At 40.3% G+C, this 21,820-nt stretch overlaps 1 protein-coding gene across 4 annotated transcripts in view; it reads left to right on the top strand.

The window, feature by feature from the left end:
* DCX (doublecortin) overlaps positions 1–21,820 on the top strand; it is a 78,436-nt gene that overhangs the window by 8,033 nt on the left and 48,583 nt on the right. For all 4 annotated transcript variants that reach the window (XM_015860655.2, XM_015860657.2, XM_015860656.2 and 1 more), the window contains exon 3: positions 3,405–3,745. In XM_015860655.2, the coding sequence (XP_015716141.1) occupies positions 3,405–3,745 (341 nt within the window). The remainder of the gene's footprint in view (positions 1–3,404; positions 3,746–21,820) is intronic.

The raw sequence follows: 21,820 nt of genomic DNA on the forward strand, positions 1-21,820 counted from the left end.
TGGCTGGCAGATGGTAAAAGGGATGTGTCTTACTGAGTAACTTCATTGGCATGGTTATGATTTGACAGCCAAAAACTGAGTTTGGAAAGGCATAAATTGTAGTTAATTTAAATTGAAATTAACACTTTAGGTTATATTTGTGGGTCCAGGAAGATGGAAATGCTTTTTCCTGGGAGCTATACAGCTATAACTATGGAAATGATGCTAGAAGAGCCACTGTTCTGAAGGGTGGAGCAGTGCCACTCTAAGCAAATTTCTGGTCAGTTTTAGAATTCAGTAAAATATCTGCTAGGGATCAGGCTAATTAAAACAAAGTGAGAAAGGACTGTGAGCATAATCTGAAAGTTTTATCCACAAGTACCTAACACTGCATTTATGGAAGCAAAGTTTAGCTATATTGCGTTATGCCATTATTGCCTTTGGTGTCTGCTGTTCTAAGTACACTAAGCAACTACACAGTGCAGTGAAGAATTTGAAAGGATTCATCTGGAATTAAGACTAATAGCATGCTCCTAAACAGACCAATCATCTCTTAAACTCACTTTAAAATGTGGAACTTCTTTATGGGAAATGCACTAAAACTAAAACTAAGCTCAAATGTTTTTATAGAACTCAGCATAGTCACCATCTGTGGATATATTTAAGAGCATTTTGGATGTGGTGCTCAGAGATATGATTTAGCAGAGGGTTGTTAGAGTTAGGGTACTATGGTTGGGCTGTGGTTGGACTTGATGATCTTTGAGGTCTTTTCCAACCTGAGTAATTCTATGATTCTATGAATATATATATATATATATATATATACTCACTTCATTTAGTTGTGGTCTCCCAGAATACTATGTAAAAAAAACTTATACTCAAGCTTGGCACCCCGTTGGAGCTGATTGATACTATTTTTCAGGTAGGGAAGCAGAGGCACAGGTCAGAACCTTTCACAGAAGGGCAGAATGGGATTCAAATCACTTATTCCTCACCTTGCATTTATGTGCAGAAATCCCTTTTCTCAAAGCATAATGTTACTGTTCTGTTCAGCATGCTCCCAAAGGCTCTGCTGCCTGGGAATTATTGGCTTGAGGAGGCTCAGGTTCTTAGGAGGGCTAATTCCCCAGTTTGAGCATCTCAAACTCATTGCTGTGCTTCGTACTCAGTTATGAGAGTGTTGAGAAGCATGGGCCTGCTCTGCACCAGATGTTGCCTGGCTGAAGCAGATAAATAAACAATGGCTTATCACTTATTAATCAGAAAGATTTAACAAATACAGTGTTCCTGGAAAACAATCAGTAACTCCAGTGGACATTTTTCATAATGTATGGAAATTTGTGGGGTATTTTTGCTTCTATTGAGTCCAATCCAAGAAAAGTGAAGCACTAAGGAGCTTCAGCCATGGGTACTATATGGGCAGTTATCAGAGTTCTGCTGATAGCGTGGGTATTCCAGCCATAGATTGTTCAAGCCAACAGAGCCTCCCGCTGGGGTTACTTTAGTCTGGAGTAGGCTAGTTGATAAATAGTATCCAGCATGAGACTTGTTAGATTTCTTCCTTCTGTATTTCTGTTATTACTTCAGAAGGGACAACAATTTCTTGGTGGTAAATGACTTCTGTGCTCTGCAGCTCAGGAGACAAAAGCTGATGGTGGGGGGTGTAACCACCAGAGAGCACACACCACTTTCTGGCAAGTGAAATACAAAGTCATGGCAAAAAGAAATCCAAATAACTGAACAACCAAACATTCTGCAGCTTTTCAATGGATTCTTGTGAATTCAATCACCAACAGTAGTGAGGACATAAGTCATATACACACCTCTGTTTTATGCCTTTAGTAAGGCCTCTATGTATATGTTAATGGTCTCTCTGTATGTTTTGTGAGGGAATCATCTCAGTACATTCACCAAAAAATGCCATTTAGTCATCAGAAGGATGGATAGCTATGTGAGAACTGTGTACAAGGTATATGTTTCATGCTTGGATCATAATTTTTTTCTGTGGAAATCAGTGGACTCTTTGGAAATCCATATTTACACCTTTACCAAATAGATGTGAAATCCTGTATGGAAAGATTCCATATTGAAAAGCCAGATTCAGATGCTGGGCAGGCTTTTCAAAGATATCCAGGCCATAGAGTTTGCAGGAAGTAACAGATAAGGAAATGCAACCACTCTATGTATATGAATAAATATTTTTTTCTTACTCAAAATGGCCTTGATATCAAAATGTAGATTTAATTATCACAATACTTAAAGAACTGTAGGATCAGTCCAACAAAACACCAAAAGAAACTTCACAAGATCCTACAGGTGCCCATTTTATCTCTTCAGTTCCTATTAAAGTTTTATCTAATGGTGAGACAAAGGACAAAGGCTTTTTCCTCCAGCACTGTGGGGTTTTTTTGTTTGTTTGTTTGTATTTGTTTCTGTGCATCCTCAAATGCTCAGCAGCCTGAGTCATTTCAGACCAGACAGCTACATTCCCTTAGGGAGATTGTTTTACAGTCTCATTCTAGGAATAAATCCTCTAGGATCCATCAGACTTGTAGGCCCCAAAGAAGCTCCTACAAATCCTTCTTTAAGGTGATTTTAAAACCTTAGGTAGATAGAATCCTTCATCCTACAGATGAAGCTCAAAGTTAATTTTGGATGGGATAGGGTAGGGCATTTTTTCTTTTTCTTTTTTTTTCCCAATGAGTTACTAATAGGACTGTGTAACATTTCACCCTTCTCTACTATGTCTATATTTGAACTTAATATATTTTTGGTTGGTACCAGCCATTTTAGAGCAAACAGCGGTATTTGGTATAGTGTTCTATCTCATCTACCACTAGTTCTGACTAATAAATCACACTAAATGAAGAGTATTTGTTACGCCTGCTAGATTTATCAAAGCTGCTTTTTGACAAAGATTGTTCAGTAGTGGATTTTCATAATTCTTCAGCCTTTACAAAACTGGTACTTTGTGGATGGATGTTGATATCCTCTTGGGAGGGGATGATAGGCTGTCTGGAAAGATAGAGAAGAAGCTCACAGATTTGCAAAATAGTTTAGATGATTAAATGAATTAGATTTTTATGAACATTTAGGCAGCTTAGTTGCATCTTCAGGTAACAAATACCTTTACAAATCTCCATCTTATTTAATCCTAGGTTTATGTGACTAGGTGACAGTGTGTATTTGCTGATGTAAGTTGTCTGACCTGCTTACTTTGGGGAAATGCTAAATCATATTTTAAATAAACATAAATATGAAATATAAAATTCATGCGATGTTTTAATAATAAGATGTCACTGAAGTTATAATGAAAACTGTGATGAATGTTTTACATAGCTAATGGGGGAAAAATGGGCATTGTCTGTTTCTCAGCAGTCTTAGGGTAAGAAATGCATTATACTGGTGTTCATTTCTTTTGAAAGGGGAGAGTTACGTGTGCTCATCTGACAACTTCTTCAAGAAGGTGGAATACACAAAAAATGTCAATCCCAACTGGTCTGTCAATGTGAAGACATCTGCTAACCAGAAAGCACCTCAGTCTCTGGCCAGCAGCAACAGCGCCCAGGCAAAGGAGAACAAAGATTTTGTGCGTCCCAAGCTGGTAACCATCATCCGTAGTGGGGTGAAGCCCCGGAAGGCAGTTCGTGTGCTCTTGAACAAGAAGACCGCCCATTCGTTTGAGCAAGTTCTCACTGATATCACTGAAGCTATAAAGCTGGAGACAGGCGTGGTCAAAAAGCTGTATACTCTGGATGGAAAACAGGTAGGAGATTTTACAGATGTTGCCTTTTTCTTTTCCTCTTATCTTGATGCTTTGCTGACTCAGAACAATTGCTGAAGCCTAAAATTAACCTGAGATGATCACTGCCATCTGTTCTCTTAGAAGTCAGACTTCCCATGCCAGTGGTTAAGTTACTAAATTTTCACTGATATTAATATCAAGTGAAGAATGCAGCCAACCGTCTGAGTGAAACAGATGCTCCATTCTGCACGCCAACATGCAGTGTGTCTTCTGGACTAGCTAAATAAATAACATGGGGAGTTTGGTTTATGGCCACCAGTTGATTTGGCTCTGAAGTAATTACAAGAGCTCTCAGGCTTTGGATTCACTAAATGAAAATGTGTTGCTTGACTTGCCTTGCTTTCCATTGTGGCCTTGCTAAGATGAAGCAGTTAATTATGTATGCTCTCAATAATTAGGAGTAAAAGTATGGAACTGAGTTGCATCTTCTTGACTAAATACGTGAACAAATAACATGCAGAATGGGTGTTGGGTCAAAAATATTTAGATGGTCATCATAATGTGCTTCGTGTCTACATTTTCCTGGAACTGAAATAAACATCTGTCTCTTGTTAGCAGCTACACAGCAATGAGGCAAGGCATGTTACTATATCTATGAAAACTCTTAAAGGAATGTGGAGGATAGCTTTGGGGACTGGGAAGAACTAGATTCTTCTTCAAGGAAAATTCTGATATTGATTTAATGGTTGTGAGTCTGCCGTAATTAAGAGATAATCTTATTTTTCTATCTTTTTTCTTACTCCTGCTCTTTTGTTAAAGTTGGACACTGTCTATTCTAGGGTTTTATGCTATTGTTTTAAATTAGCTCTCCTATCTTTGGAGAAAATTATTCAAATACCTTGCCAACACTAAGCAGTGAGTCCAACCAACATACAGCCTTTACAAATGAAAATGTTCATCCATTCAGCACCCAACATTGGTTCATAAAATGTCCAAGTCCAAATACAGTGTCTGTGAGCTGAATGTAGCTCTTGCTTTGTCCCAGCGTGTGCATGTTAGTGTCTTTGCATCCTGTACATCAGTTAGTGGCTGCTTATAGTTTCAAACATAAAAAATCTCAACTGCCCATCAAAGGTTTTGTTTCCACTTGCCTCAGCCTGGCACTTGTTTCATTGTAAGTCATACAGCTTACACGACATACATGGTGGGCAACTTTCCAGCTAAGCTGACTGTACAGTAGCATGCTGTAGTGATACAGGATGTGTGATGTACTGGGAACACTGGAAGTGGCTGTGAGAAGAGGGAGAAGGGGGACAAATGATATTTTTGCGCTGAGGAAAATTGTATGTGGGCACAGGACCATGCATCTTAAATCACAGAAGCTTTAAAAAAGGCTTAGTGGATGGGTCTGACCCAAAACCAGTTGTCTCCTTATGCTGTCTTGTTGCACTCACGGTTGTGAGGATGACAATCTTAACTGGTTGAGTAGTTTGCCTCTATTCTTTGAGAACAGCTGAAAATTTGGAGATTAGATGCATCTTTGAATGAAGCATGGAAATTCTTGGAGCATGCTCCATTGGGAAACTATCTCCTTCTCTGACTTTAAACTATTTGCAGGAATAAACAGTGTTTTCCCTTCCGCTTCTGGTGATAAGCAAGACTGAATTAGCTCATAAGCTGGAATGCATTTATGGGCTGTTGGCTGTACCACCTTGGGAAATTCTGTTAATTCTTAAGCAGAAATTTGGGAAGTGCTGCTTTCTCTTAAGTTACAGATTGCCTAGAGTAGTGCTGCTGTGGGGCAGAGTGCAATCCAGTGCTGGAGTGGCTGCCTTTCATGGAGGCATGTCTGAGCATACAGCAGTAAGATCTACATAATTTAGCAATTACAACTGCAGATACATAGAAGCCACAATATATGGCTCTTGGAGGAAAGCAGCCTCGCTTTCCTCATGTCAGCCTCACAGATGCATAGAGAATGGTGCCTAAATTTTGTACTTCAGTCCTTGGGGCAACCTGAAAATTCATCATGTTTTGCTACAGAAATCTGATTTTAGTAAAGTCTAATGGAAAATACCACATCTAACTAGTTTTACTAGCTTTAAATGTACCATTTTATGAAATGTGATATTACATTATGTATTAGGTACCACCAGCAGCTTTACTGCATGCAAATGTACATTTTGTATTGCAGCTAATGAGAGCAATGAGATTTTGTAATTTGACAGTCATGCAATGTTTGATATTTGTGGCATCAATTAATGTTGGAGGTCCCTGAGGAGCAAATCTGGTTTACCAGTGCTTTGTTCTTACTGGAATGTTTCCTTCAATGCTTATATTTTAATCTAAGCTTATTTGAATCTCCTACCTATATATGTTCTCAGTGTTGCAAGCTAAAGCCAGAAGCTTCTGCTTTGAGCAGTGTTTGCTGTTAGGGTTTCCATGACGTACTGCCCCATAAAGTCTGACCTTCTGGTGTGATATTAAAGGTTTTTGCATGTCTGATTCTGGCATTAGAAAAAAAGATTCTTGAATGCCTAATTCTCGTGAATAGTATTTTATTTTCAGGAGAAAATATTCATATGAAAGTGCAAGCTGCTCAAAGCTGAAATACTGACAAGAATCCTGACAGTCCATCTCTTTGAGTGTCATCAGAGGCACATTACACCCTCTGCTGTGAAATGATACAATTTACAAAAGGAACGTACAAAGGAAAATCATCTTTCCCCACTCCATGAACTGTAACTTAATGAGGAGAGATGATTATTTTATTTATAGGCACTTCCATGGTGCTCATCAGTAGAGTAATCAAGATGCTTTAGAAATACAGGCAGTAGTGGCAGTGATAGACTGGTGTGTAGATAATCATATTTCTATGCACTGCAGACCTGCATTTGGAATGAGAAAGCGGTTAATTGAGAGCTAGATGGGATGAGGTACATTTGAATGAATGTAGCACTTAAAACAGCAGTGGGTTAGATTTATTTTAAGGAAGTTTGCTTCTTGTTATGTCTCAGGTTGTTGCCCTTTTGAATACTATTACCATATTGAAACTGCAAAATAAACACTCTGTGTTTAAGTAGATTACTTTACTTACTCTTGCATACAGTTTTAGTGCTTTCGTGCTTTCTCTTTCTGCTCCTTTTCTCTTTGGAGTATATCACCACCTTATTTTCAAAAACCCTAGAACTCCAAAGGAGCTTCAAAGTGTTGACCAAGGAAGAGTCACGACAGGATCACAATACAGATTTACCTTTTCAACTGTCACAGCTACATAGAATGTAATATCTGCCAAAGAACTCAGTGCATTAAACAAGAAACAGTAGATCAAATCCAGCTCTTTGTTTCATGACTGCAGCTCCTATTGTGCTGAGATACATATAATGTAATCTGTGTGTATGTATATACGGGTGTGTGCAGGACTGAATTTGATCTGATTTGTGGGTCATGTCCTAAACGAGTTGTATTGGCAGATTCTTTCTCTTTTTTAAACTGCTACAGTTATATCCAGTGTCCCAAACAAGGCTGGATTCCTGGGAGCACCGACTGTTTTATAAACACACGATGACAGTTTCTGCCTCATGTAGTTAAACTGAATTAGAAAGCAGAATTTGACACTGTGGATGAAGTTGCATTCAAATATTTTGAATGCAGCAGTCTGAAGTAGACCTTGCAAATGTTGTATAGACATACTATCCCATTTGTGCTTGAGCTTCTTTTACTGTGCTGTACAATAAATAGCTGTTCAGGAGAGAGGAAGCATTTCATGACTGACTGCCCAGTGCCCATCTTCTGCCTTCTGTATCTTGTTTTGAAGGCAATGTCTATCAGCATTTATTCCTGCTTTAAGAAATTAACTGTGAAAAAGTTAATATCTTTTGTCCATATTGAACTTCTCTTTAACTAAGCTGTCTTGCATTCCAAAGTCTTAGTAATTCAGAATACATACAAAGGGATCTAGCAAAAGAAATTAATCTGTTTTTCATTATTTATTTTTTAATGCGAATTCCTTCTGTTTTTCTTTAGCAGATGTATCGTCATCTCTTAATTAACAAAATACCCCATTCCATGAATTAGCATCATTGAATAAGCAGAAAAAAATGTACTGTTCAGGTGGGAGAGAGCTTGTCGGCTCCAGTTCCCCATAGATGTTCTGACCAACAAGCAGGACAACTGAACGCCTTTTTTGCCATAGTCACGTACAGTCACCTCCTTTGGATTTTAAAATCTTCAAGCACAGGGAGAGGTCGTGCATATGCTATTTATTCACTTTTATCTAGCCCAGACAAAGTGCTTCTATTCCATCTGAGTGTTAGCTGTCACACCGAATGAAATTATATACATTTATATGTCACGGTACTTGTGACCATGCTCTCAAAATAATTTCTAGTCTTAATAAAATGAACCCTTCTGGCAATCTTTTCTCTGATAAGGATTTCTTGCGGCAGCGATGAGTGGAGTTTATCTACCTGATGCAAATGCACAGCCCACCTTTCCTGTCCAGAGGAGAAATTGCCATTTCATTTTAGATGATTTGCATTGAGGAAGGGCAGCAGCTGCAAGGAGGAAGGAGCAGGATGACTAAGCTCACAACATGTTAAAAGTTGATACTTTCAGATAAGAGCTAACAAAGTAGTTGGTAAAGCAGCATCTGGTGCTGTACTACTAGTAAAAATGTACCCTGGATGAATCCATGCATGTTGCATGGAAGAAGCCAAACAAACTTTGTAGTTGCTGCGCAGATTTTAAGCTGGTATTTGGAAACAAAGCAGTAAAAATTTCACCATCCAGTACCATTGCTAGCAATGGACCAGTCTCTATTGCCAGGTTAATGTAGTTGTATTGATTGTATTAATGAACTTTAATTAATATGACTTAGAATAAGGTTTGTACCAAAATATACAAACACTTCCAACTGCTGTGATTTGTAATTGATGTTCAAGAAGGTGAATAGCCCCATAGCATATCTAGTAGCATCTGACATTGCTTAAAGATCAGGGGTAAAAGAAATCCCCCTAGAACCCTGGAGTTAGTTAATTTATGCCCTGAGGCATGAGGTTCAAGGCTACAAAGCAAACAAATTGGTTTGCATATTGGAACATGTAAAGGTGTTGAGGTATAGTCATGTTGAGAAGCAGAATGTGAAATATCTTGTCCTTATGAGACTTTGTAACTGCCCATTTGGATTCTGAAAGGCTCCATTCAAGTAACCCCAGAACAAAGTAGTTGAATTCACTTGTGAAAAGCTGGGGAAGATTTACCCTCAGAACTTGTGGGAGGTACGAACAGGAGATGAGTGTACTTTTTTATCCTGCATCCTGCAAAAGCCTCTGTGGGATCTGGTTTTAATGGGGACAGGTGAGTCCTGTCTTCCCTTCCTGCTGCCTAAAATCAATGAGACTTTATCTGTTCTGCATCTTTTTCCTAGACCTTTTTTAGGGCTTCTTGTTAGCAGCTGAGATTTTGCAGCCCTTTCATAAATCTCCTATTTTGATATCAAGAGGACAGGTCTGGCTCAGGACTACCAGAGAAATAATACAGGGAGACTCTGCCCATAGCACCTCCCTGTGATAGGTCACTTCATTCTAGGATTAATTCTGTGCTCCATTCCTTCTCATTGCATCTGCAGACTGCTCCGAATCAGCTTGCTTATGTGAGATGACTAGCAAGTGCATGTCATGCACAGAGGGGTAAGTAATAATGTATGGGCTGAAGAACTTCTGAACCCAAGCCACTTACGTGGCCAGACAAGGCAGCCTGGTTCCCTATCTTTAGGGAGCTCTTAGTCTAAGCTAGAAATTCAGCTTTGCCTGATTCATGTGACGACTAGACGCTAACGCAGACAAAACCAATTTGGCCTCAGGTATCCCTCAAAGGATTTTATTATATGCTAGAGTGAATAAGCCAGGCTTCCACAAACGCATATCTAAGTACTAATGATGAAATATTCAGAAGATTTTCTGGGGTATTATTCAGAAACCTTATGCTTCTTAATTTCTGTTTACATTGGTCTATGGGCTGCAGAATCAGGGATAAAAGAGCCTGTCTAGGATACTAATGGCTTCCCCAGAGTGTTCCCATCAGACACTGTTGCTGAAACTGTACCTAGGTAGTGTCTTCAGTACTGTGCAAACTATGGACAGTAGTGAAAAATGCTCTAAAGCTGTAGTAGTGATGCTATTATAACTTCTGCCAACAACCAAGCTGAGAATGGTGCCCTCCACCCCTTGTGAGCATAAAGAATTACAGACTTAAACACATTTACTGAATACCTACAAAAGCTGTTATTTTCTAGCTCTATTTCTCATAGGTGATCAATTGATTTGCATAGTGGCCTGTTTAAAAATAAATGACTGAAGAATGTCCAGCTTCAGGGATTTGGTTGATCATAGTGTCACAAGGGTTTTGACAAATACCAGCTGACATATATGGCCTTGGATCAGTCCTTGCCAGAGGTGGCTCTGGGAATAAACAAAATTTTGCCTTAGACCCGCTGTCCATGGCTGGAGTTCTCTGAGGAAGCTGTTTCTGGAGTAGTGTTAAATTAAGTGTTGAATTAAGTATATCTTTCCCCTCCAAGGACAGACTGAAGTGCAGGAGGGTATGGACAGACTCTAGTCAGTTTTCCAGTTTCACATATTTTTGTTTTCATTATCCTTCTTTGTTGTGTGCAGCTTAATGGTGGGAGGAGGTGACTTGTTTTCTGAGAAGCTGTCCTGTGTGCAGCCTCTGAGTCCTAATTCCTGTCTTTATTAAAGCAAAAGCAGTTTGATCTCAGCAGCTTAAGATTTGATCACTTCTGTTCTCATGTAAGCATTGGAGCTGATATGGTTGCAATTGGTGTTGTCTCCAAAAAGCTCCCTAGGCCATGTGCAGAGGCAGAGGGAGACAGTGAAGAAGCCTATCATCTTGCAAGGTCTGGAAGATATTTTGCCATTACTTTAGCTCAGCCTCCAGTTGTGGAAGGTGCTGTGCTCACACTTGGCATCCAGCAGGTCTCTGGCATTATTTGTTGGCATTTTGTTGTTCCATAAACACTGGCTAAATGTCTAATGCATCTATTGTCTTCTTAAAGAAGTAAGGATCAAAGTCCAGAAGCAGGCTGTAGTGCTGCTTGCTGAAAATTGTTGGTCTTCTGGAAATACAAGCCTTCCTAGCAGACATGTATTGACCAAGATTCGCATGAACATCTGCTACTTATATCACAGATGGCAGGCTGTCAAAATTATTGGAGGACACAGTCAGGTCTGACCTGCTGACCTAGAAGTACATGGCCCCTATCACTGAATCCTGGTGCTATTCACACCCCGAAAGAGATAGATGTTAAAAATTCAGTCCTCACCAGCATCTTTATTTTGGCAGTTCTTTCTGTCATAGAGAGTGACATGTTCCCTTTTCACTCTGAATCCCAGGAGAGAAGAGGATTATTCACTGTAGTGCCAGAGGGTTTATCTAGGAATAAATTGGCTGAAAATGAGCAAGGGAAAATTAGGCTGAATATCAGGAGCTGAGACAGGCTGAAGAAGCCTTCCATTTTATTTTCCAACTACTAATGATATTATCATATGAAACAGAAGTTTCTGGTTCCTTATAGTTCTCAAGTAGAAATCCCAGAATCGTGAATGGAAGTCCCACCTGCTCTGAGAGGGAGCAGGTATCTGGAATATATTCTGAACAAACATCTACCTCAATGCTTGGAATTCAGTAGATGACTTATTTCGATGACATAGTAGAAACGCAAATTACATGTGTTTTTTTTTTTCCCTCTATGTACTGAGGGAATGTCTTGTTTATTCTGGCAAGCCTGCATCCTCAGTTCTTATGCTCTGAATGGTGTCATATTTGGCATATTTGCTCATGTTTATCTACCTGCTCTAGTGCATCAAGCAAGGAAATACTCTCCTGACCTTACCTAGCATGAGAGACCTCAAGAATCTGTATTCCACATCCTTCTTGTCTGAATCCAGTGCTTCCCTTCCATACCCTTCACAACTCTTCTTGGCCTTTGATCAATAGGCTGTTTTCACTCAGTGGTGGAGTGGTATGACAGGCAGCTCATGCTTAGCTTTACGAAGAGCTTGCACTAGATATTGCTAGGAGCACACAGCCAAATAATTGAGGCTGGTAGAATGTGTGATAGTGCAATCATCCAACACAACAGTATTTTCTTTCTTTCTTGTCCCTGAAACTACACACAGAATGGAACCAGGGATTTTTATTTTCTGTATGTATGTGCATTTTGATGCAAACAAAGCATTAGGAAATGAATCCATGTTGCAAAGGGCCTGTACCGAGCAGGAGAGATTGTCCAAAGCCTTTCAGCCATGTGTTTTGTACATAATGCTGGTGTCATTCAAACGTGTCTGTATGGGACAAGTGATAGCTTTACTTATGTGCAGAGGATAACAGCTTCTATCCACCCCCAGGTCTGCCAGAGGTGATGAAAAATATTGGCACAGAAATGTAATAAATGCATGTCTAAAAGGAGTTTAGAAGAAAAAAAGCTGGACCCAATCCATCCAGATTTTCAGAATTGGCTAAGTTAGGCCTGCATATGTGGGGAAGTGCAAAGACAAGCCACGAAAGCTAAGGGCTATTCCAGTTTGTGCTCAGGGCTTCCCAGGCTGCAGCAAATCGATTAGAACACAGAGCTGGAATTGCAGGACTGCTCCTGGAAATGTATTTAGCTCTGAATTTAAACTGAATAAGGAAAAATTAGCAAGGCTAATAAACTGAGCGTGTGCTGCTCCAAGTCAAAAGACACACCCTCTCCCCTGTGAACATACAGTCACTCTTTTCTGAATTAAGATACAGTTCTAGTTTTCTTGTTAACAGCAAACAGGGTGTGTGTGAGTCCATGCATGTGTACTTATCTGGATAAATGTGTTTTACTACGTATTACAGACATAGCTGTGCAGCTCAGCTTGCTGTCCGGGTAACCTAAATTCTCCCCTTACAGTAAAGAAGATACTACTGTCCTCTGAAAATGTGATCCTCGAGTCATGTTAGTTATTCTTTTTCCTTCCTTCCCTTTAATAAACCCAAGGATGTTTTACTGGACTCCTTAACATTATTTTGAATGTATATTCGATTACTTCTACATTATGATTTGAGATAAATGCAAATCTCATTTTCATTAACAGTTTCAAATTTATCCACATGTTTTAAAATGCAAGGGAAACTTTTATGTGTTGGTTCACGATGCTTTACTATTATTTACTGTCTTGAAAAATGGATTGAAAAACGCGTGGGATTTTTCAACTAGGAAGTTGTAATCTTTTTCAGTAATTTTTTTCTTCTGCAGAGGGAGGAACTAGTTATGAACAAAAACTAGGGGGGAAGACAATATGGGAAGACAATCTGCATCGTTCACTATAAGGATTTTTCGGGGTGATTTTGCTTTAGTCACAAGTTATGTGAGAGATCAGTCATTCCAGTTCTCCAGGTCTGAGCCCTGTTATCAAAAGGACAACAAACACAACAAACACAACGTGCTTTATTGGCTCTTCTGGAATAATTATGTAGCCTGCTGTGCAGCAGGGGAGAAGCAGGACTGTGAGCCTCTTTCCCTGTGCTCTCCTGCCCTCACCATCTGCTCTGTGCTGTGTCTCTAGTACTCGGCCCCCTACAGCTATGAGGGGCCACAGCTCTGCTTCTGCCACTGCCTCATGTGAACATCACTCCCTGGTTGTGATGGAGCTCTTCAAGCCACCATGCAAAACCCCTAGCCATGCTAATATTGGGATACCAAGATGAATAGGCAGAATAATGGAAGATCATAAATGCAATATAATGCACAATGGTATAAATTACTCTCATTCTTAGCTTTTTAAAATTAAATATGCCTGTTCAGCTGAGAGGATTGGTCTTGATGAGGCAGGCTAGTATGAATGTCTTAGCACAGATTCAGAACAAAATAACATGCTGGAGCATATGGTATACATACAAAATTTAGAAAGGAGCAGTTTTAAATGTTGCTGTAGCTCTTTTACCCTTCCACTTTAACTCTCCGCTTCATCTCTCCACGTTCACAAGTGAATCTTGGAAGATAAGAAAACAAAGAATTTCTCCAGTGTCTGGGCTGACCCAATGTCTGGGCTGTACATTTCTCCAATGTAGGCTGACCTCTGCAACACTCCCACCTGCACTACAAAGGATGGAATAGCTTACACAGATGCTTGGAAGCTTGTTTGTTAATGTGTCATAGTAAGACCAGAATCTTGGTGAAATGTGAAGTAAGTTACAAATGCTCAAAATGTGTGCACTTTTCCATCCCTACAGATGGGAAATACTCTCATTTTCTATAGACAGAGGTGATGTCTGCATGATTGAAGCATTTGAAACGGTTTTGTAAAAACTGTGTGGAGTGATTCTACTCTTTACATTTGGGGCACAAAGATAGAGTGCTTGTGTAAGTTTTGCTCTTAACACATTCTTCGGTCCATTCTTCAGAAGTGAGTTGTATAGCCATTAACTCAGCTGTTTCTTTGATATGCCTAATTTTCATTGGAATGGAGAGAAATTACACTCTTCATCCTGGTCCCCTACCTCATGGTATTTTAATAGTGTGAAGTATTTTAACAGCGGAAGCAGAAGCAAAACCGCAATGCGGTGATTTCAACATTATAATGATTTTAAAGCTAGAAGATGAACTATTTGGGAGACAAATGCATCAAGCTGAGAAGAAAAAATCTGTTTGAAACATTAAACCTGAGAGGCCTTCCATCACGAAGCTCAGCTTTCTAGATAGGCAGGAGGAGGACTAAACTTCTCTTCCTCAAACATGCAAGTATCAGAAACCTTATCAATAGCTGGCAGACTGCAGGATTACATGTAAATTAAGTGTATCAAAGAGTCGGGATAGATAGCCAACATTAGGAGCTAAGAATGCTATTCTTGCCTAGTTGAAAGCCCTTCATAATGGATTAGAAACAAGAACTTACATCTCTTAATACCAGTGAAAAATTGAAGCATCTTTCTGCTTCTAGTGAATTTTAATACTTTTAGAGTAAATGATACTGGGAATTTCTGTCATTTTAGACAACCCTAGTTGGCGGGTTGCAGAATGTGTCCCACAAAATTAAAGCCATAAGGCTGCCTGGATTTTGTGTGAGAGTCTCGACAGAGACTGTTGGTGAATGTTATTTTTAGCTCTCTATAGCAACAGAGATCTTTACATCCTTGGTGTTTCTTGCAGTTTTAAAATGGAGAGCAGTTTCTGAAATGTCTGCTTTTCCTTGAATTTTTATCCACCTCACGAACATCTCCATAAAGGTTTTACATTGCTGTTGGCAGCAGGTAGTGATTTAGTGCCAAGCCGTGCAGAATTACTCTATCTTACACTGTTTCTGCAGAATGTTTTTTTCTCCCAGAAAGCAGATGCTGGTAACAAACGATTCCATCTGATCCTGACGTTCATTATTTGGGTTGATTCCAGTTGTATCTGTGAAGCATTCAGCTTCATGTAAAATGGGCAGCAAACAACAAAAAATAAAAGTTGAGCCCAAAAGTGGATACAAGAAAAACTACTCTACAGATCTCATAATATTTAACATTGGTGAAAACCAACTTTTTTTTCTTCTTCTTTTTTTTTAAATAAACATAGCTCACCAAAGACTTTCTTACTTTCTTACTCAAGTCCCTTATATTTTTTTCTTTCATCTAAAGACTTCCCAGATTGTATAAGAAAATCCACCATGTATTTCTTACAGCTAACATCACTCTAGCAATTGGTAAAACATAGATCATGGTTTGAATTTTCATTTCTTGCTCTCTTTTTTCCTCCCATTATATTTCTTCCCTGCCTTCGTGCATGGGGATTTGCCTGTTTGCTTTGCTTTCCTTCCCATATTGTTTCAATTATCAAACAATCTTTTTTCACTTCCACTTGACTGATACGTGGGTTTGACTTACAACTGGGACAATATAGTCATTTTGGCAGATGTTTTGCAGACCACCTTTGTGCTGGTTTTTGGGCCACCATCTAAGACTGGTGAAGAATGTTAAGTCTCAATAGCATTGTAACAGATTCAATCTCTTCTTTTTGTTGCATCCAGATGTCACGTATGGGATACCTGGGTTTCATACTCCAAAGGTCTGTCTTCTAAGACAAAATAAGTGTCTGGCTTTTGCCCCCTCAGCAGGTAAAACCCATTGACAGTGATCTCTTTTTTCATATCTAATACTGCATTTAGGCCAGGAGACAAAGCAGAGATTGATTCAGTCCCAACCTTTATCCCCTTCACATGTGCTTCCTTTCCACAAGTCATGCTTTCACTTCTTTTTTGCAGTCTGGCAGCTGCAAGGGCTGGTTGCTTGGTGACACGCTCAGCAGCACAAAGAGCTCTCAGCTGGGAGGCCAGGTCTGTCGGCCACAAACAGCTGGGGTATTTTTATTTGTCTTCCTCTTGTTCCTGTTAATTGCAGGGAGCTGAATCAAAGTCAACTTATAATATAAATGGGAGTACCAGAAGACACTATTTATGGCTTTTTTAACAACCCTCTTTTTCTCCCTGAGTCAGAAAAGTGGCAGTGTATGCCAGTAGTGGTCTGTTATTAAAGAGATGTAGAAATAAAGTCAAAAGGCATGATTTACACTTCTGGTTCAGGTGAGTTTTTACCAGACAGCATTTAAATCAAGTTGTTATATTGGGTATTGGATTTATGAATCATTCCTTAATTTGATGTGTGAGTGCCCATTCATTCTTCACACAAACTGTACACTGTGTGGGTCAGCGTCATGAAACAGCTGTTAATTACTTGCTTCCACCTCAGAAGGATATACTGACCCTCAGATTTCATGCCAGATAAAAACAAAACTCCAAGAGTTCAGTGTTGTGATTTAATGACTTAGGAAAAGACCTTGATATTATGAGCATTGGTTTCTTAATTTGCTTCTACACAGATGATATCATCCCAAGTTTTTTGATATAACAGCTGTTTCATTGACATAGTAAGATATACTATGGTCTCTGAAGAAATGTGGAGGGGACCGATGGCTTTCTACTTAGGCCAGACTGGCTGGATGTAGACAAAAGGAAGTACAGAGGGAGAAGTGACAAGGGGACATCAGTGCTGCTCAGCTGGTGCTTATGTGGTAGCAGGACCTCTCAGGCATGGGTTGTTGGGTCTAAGTGCTTCCAAGAGCTGAGGCATCAGCTTAGATATATCAGAGCAGTTAGGCATGTGAAGAAATTCCAGAAAGTCAGCTTGTGAGGAGGTGCACTGCAGGGTCTGAGAAGCACTATGCAGCACTTAGAGGGGAAAAGTAAGGAAACCCACCATGGCTAAAGCTGGTGTCTTCTTACTTCTACTATTATATTTAATAAAACCCACTGTGTGTATTCCTAAATTACTGATTTTTGTAGCTCTACTTTTGCAAGACTTTTTTTTGGTTGTTGTTGTTTTGATTGTAAATCATAATAAGTTGATTCCAGTCAGTTGTTAATTTTATGCTTTGGGGTAATTTGATTATGCAAATTACTGTACAAAAGCTAAGCAAGTAAACTCTGACACTGAATATTTACAGTTCACTGATAAAACTTAATAAAGTGAATAAAGAATTTACCGCACATGCTAAAGGATTTGCCTTTAAACTCCTCAGAGCAGAGAGCACTATAGGTTCATGCATTTTCTTCCCTGATCAAAAGCCCTGAGGTTCAAAGAAATAAAGCTACCTTTGGAGAGTTTGGGCTGTTCTGTTCCTAGGGCTAAAGTCAAGGAAGACCGAGTAATATGAACTGAAGTGGGAACGTACCTGCTTAACAGTGCTAAATCTACCATACAGAATTGCTGAGGGAAAAGCAAAGTTTTGTGAAATCTTCTGCTCCAATTGTGAAAATAAGGACTCCATTTCAGTGCCACCCATTCAGGGAGCTGTAAGCAGGTGTTAGAGCAGATACTCTGGGCTTATTTGGACCTGCCACTCCACGTAAAAACATGCAAAAAGATAGAGTGCATTATTTGTGAAGAGGGAGCTTTCCCCCTCTGCAACATCAGCTATTACCCCATCACAGGGGCTCTACGTCAACCTGCATACACCAACGAGCTGATCTTCTGTGTCAAATCTTATGTAAATGCAATGGCTTAATCCCCCTGTCCTAATAGGAATTTCACACCTTAATCCTCACTATGGACAGGGGCAAGGGCATTCCTACAATGCAGTCTGATGCACTTAGAGAAAAATTGCTGTATATAAGTTTGTGGCATTAGGCAAACTGTATTCTCCTATTTGCACAGAAGACTGAAGCATGTCATTCTAATAAAAGTGAGGGGATTATATTCCTAAATTGTTGATGGATTCCAGAGGATTTGCTACCCATTAGCCTGCCATGTCCTTCATTTTGCCCCTGGCTGTCTTTTTTTGCTTCAGCTGGAAATGCTCCCTGGGTGATACAGCTGAGTCTACAAGGAGGGGGGAGGAAAAGAATTCTCTCCTGACCCCTGCAGCAATCCAGGTTATACCTCACAGCTTGGCACTGCTCATGGTGTGCTGGGCTTGCACTGCTCACATTGAAAGAAGTGTCAGTCAGTGCGTGTGGTGTCACTCTGAATAAACCTGTAGGTGACTTTATTATGTAACCTCAGAGAAGTATTTCAAAGGCTGAAGTGTAGCCCACAGTGGGGCTAGGTAGTGCCTTGAACCCATCTTTGTCTGTGTAGATATGTGTTAATCTCTCAGGCATAAAGACTTATTTCTTAACCAGATGGGAAGACCAGCACTCTTCCCAAATTGTCACCTCTGAAAAGGATGCAACAGTGCATTTCATATCACAGCTGAGAAGTACCTGTTTTGCACTCAGCCTCAGAAGGACCATGGTTGTGCCTCTTACATTCTTGGTTACAAAGATAATTGTGGGTGCAAATCAAGCAACTGGATGTGCTGTTATTAAGCATTGTATTAAGCACAGTTCCCCCAATCTCTTTGCTAGATGCCTTTTCTTCACGCACAGATGGGGTGGATCTTAATCAGCTGTGCATTAACCACTAACACAGAACACAACATGTGCACAGCTTTACAAGCAACTGTGGTTTGCTGGCCATTTGAAAGAAATCTGCGTACACGTGTCCTGTAATTTGCACTGGCAAAGCTTTTCCAAACCAGCCTTTTAGTTTATTTCTCACTGCAGAAGCTTTTTATTCTTTGTCCCGCTCTCTTGTTGCAGCACCAGTCCTACTTGGCTGTTCTTTGTTTGCTCTGCTGTTACTGCACTGCAGTTTGGACTTGCTTCTCACCGGTGCGCAACTGAGGCTCTCCACAAGGCAGGCCTTTATATCTATTCTCTGTAGAGTCTGTTCTACTAGTGCCACCCTTTGAGCATTTACATGCAAAATACCAGTGCACTGAGTCAAATCTGCCACTACACAAGAGTGCCTGAACAAACTAAGCCTTGATTTTTTGCAGGCCAGCTGACTGTGGAAACTTTTGTTCTATGCAACTCGAAATACTTGTGTTGTTTTCAGTGATATTTGACTGTAGTTCGTTTAAACATTTGTGGCTTTTCCTTTGGAATGTTATCACTGTCCCAGCCAGATCCTGTGGAGCAAGGATTGGAAAAGCCACTTCATGAAAAACTATAATTTTAGAGTCAGCAGTGCCTCATATTGCAAGAAATGCAGTTTTGAGGGTAGCTGTTACCCAGTTATTTAAATTCTTCTGTCATTCAGGATAAACTCATCTGTAACAACAAAGGCCAAAGCATCCCCAAAAGTTCTTTTTTTTACTCATGTCTAGCATGGAGTTGAAGTGACCTGTGTGTGTTCTGCCCCACAGAAGGGCTGTCCCCTCGTGCAGCTGTCCCTGTTCTGGCTGGGTTCGGTTTGTGACACTGAGGAAGCCCTGAGAAATCTGGAGGAAACTGAGACAATTATCAAGTCTGTGTGTGGATCCTCTGCAAATGCAACCTTTCCAGGGCTTTTGTAATGGTTTTGGTAGTTGTATGTCATTTTTGCAGCCTGGCTACAGCAATTTCTATATTTCCTGTTTTGATGACCTTCGCCAGCATTTTCTTGTACTCAAGAGTCCCAAAAGTGCCAAAGCTGACTGCACTTATGTGCTTAACAAATGCCTCAGCCAAGAATTTAAAGTAATTTATTATAAAGAGTATAAGGGAGGAAAAAGTATCTCACTGCTGCTCAGGCCAGAAATTACAAAACCCAGAAATTTCTCCCAGCCTCACTAGATCATGTCTTGAACAGAAATTCAGCACCTGTGTCCAACCTGCCAGCACAAGGAAGGAGAGAAAACAGAGCAATGTTAGCTCCCTTCAGGCCTTTCCAGCCCTGATTCCCCACTAAGCACTTCACAGATGTTGTCCTGCATTGCTTTGTGCTATCAATCTCAGCTATTTCTACTTGTTCATACTTAAACGTAGTGTATCTTTTTGATTGCAAAAAATTGTATGACTATTGTCTTCCCTATAACATTGTACCATATTTAAGATGGTATCTGCAAGAGAGGATATACTGTGTAGTGCCTTTAAGCTTTGAGACTAAGTTCCATGAAGCTTTGCAAACCAAGACTGAGAGCATCCCTACTGCTGCAGCTGTGACAGCTGCACTGTTCACAAAGGCAGAATGTCAACTGTACCATAGGCCAGGCTTTCTTAAACTCACATAACAAATAGCTAAGGTTTGTTACATCCAGGCTGGGGTCTCATACCTTGCCCAGCAAAGGGGGATTTACACCAGCTTCAAGTCCTGATGAATATGGAGGAGACAGCAGGTAATGCATGATGGAATTTGTGCATTTGTGAGTGTACCTGCACAAACCCAATTGAAGCAGCAGCTCACTAATGCATTACATTGCTTTTTCAGAAAGAAATGTGGGAAATGAACACAGCAAGCAAAAATATCCTACAAGTTTTTATTGTTTCCATCAGGCTATGCTGAGTAAAGAAAGCAAAGGGGCTGAGGGAGGTGGACCTGGTTCCCAGTGCTGTTGTCCTCGCTCAATATAAAGCACTTTGAAGCACCATCCTTGCTGGGGTTGGCAATGGTGTGTGCTGACAGCAGCTCCCCAGGGCATTATGCCTGAGGCAGGTGCTGTGCTGCTGTACCTCAGGGGGAGCAGATACTCAAATAGCCACTGCTGCACCATTCTGTGGGGCCCAGAGTGCACCTCTCTGCATGTGTGCCAGATGGTGCAGAGAGGCCTTGGCTTTGCCCTCACTGCTCTGTCTTGTCTGTTCCAGCTGCTACTTGCAGCTTGGGGGAGACTTAATTCCCTTGGTCCTTGCACATCAGGAGAGTTAATGTCAGGTTGCACTGGGCTCTGGTGTCCTTTGGGCACCACGCCTCAAGTACTTGAAAACCTTCCTGAGAGTGCCAGCTGTTTGTGTGCTGCTGTCAGGGCTAGGCTCCATGTGAAGCACAGGAAGCTATATCCTCACATTAATTACCAGTTAAGTGGATTTGTAACAGCAAGGCATGATACACAAGGTTTTTATGTTGCTTTTAGCTGGGCAGTTGTGAAAAAGAATCCCAGCTCTCAATGGAGAAGGGTTACTTGTGGGTCACACCCATATAGTGTGCCCTGAGCTGGCACAGTGGCAGAGATGCTATTTCAGAAGCCTCTCTGAGTGAACATATTCCCAAAGCACAATGTGTGTGGGTCTTGAACTTGCAGAAATCCATTAGCAGGGCTGGTATGGGAGTTGCCTGGCTGTCACATGGGTTGTGTTTGCAAGAATCCTGTTAGAAAAATAGATCCTTTTTGACAATTAGAGTAACCTCAAAGCAGGATTTTAAGATGTTGTAAACAGGAAGATCTGAGGTGTTATTTGCAGAACAAGACTGATAAAAGCTTGGAAAGCACTATTAAAAGCAGTGCAGAATTACTGTTTTATGCTAGCTGATAATGTGTTCCTAAAGCTGCTTTTTAAACCAACATGGTTCTTATTGCTTGCCCTTGTCCTTTCTCACCTTTTACTTCTTCACTTACTCAAGTGCTGACAATTTAAAAATGTATTTGAAAGGAGAGTTCAGTGGATTTTGAACACGATACCATTAACAAGAGCATTGTTCTATCAGTGTCGGCAATTACTCCATTTCCTCTGCAGGGCAAATCTGCCGTTTTATCCACTTAGGCACTAGATT

Source organism: Coturnix japonica, chromosome 4, assembly GCF_001577835.2.
Source record: "Coturnix japonica isolate 7356 chromosome 4, Coturnix japonica 2.1, whole genome shotgun sequence".
NCBI classification, from domain to species: Eukaryota; Metazoa; Chordata; class Aves; order Galliformes; family Phasianidae; genus Coturnix; species Coturnix japonica.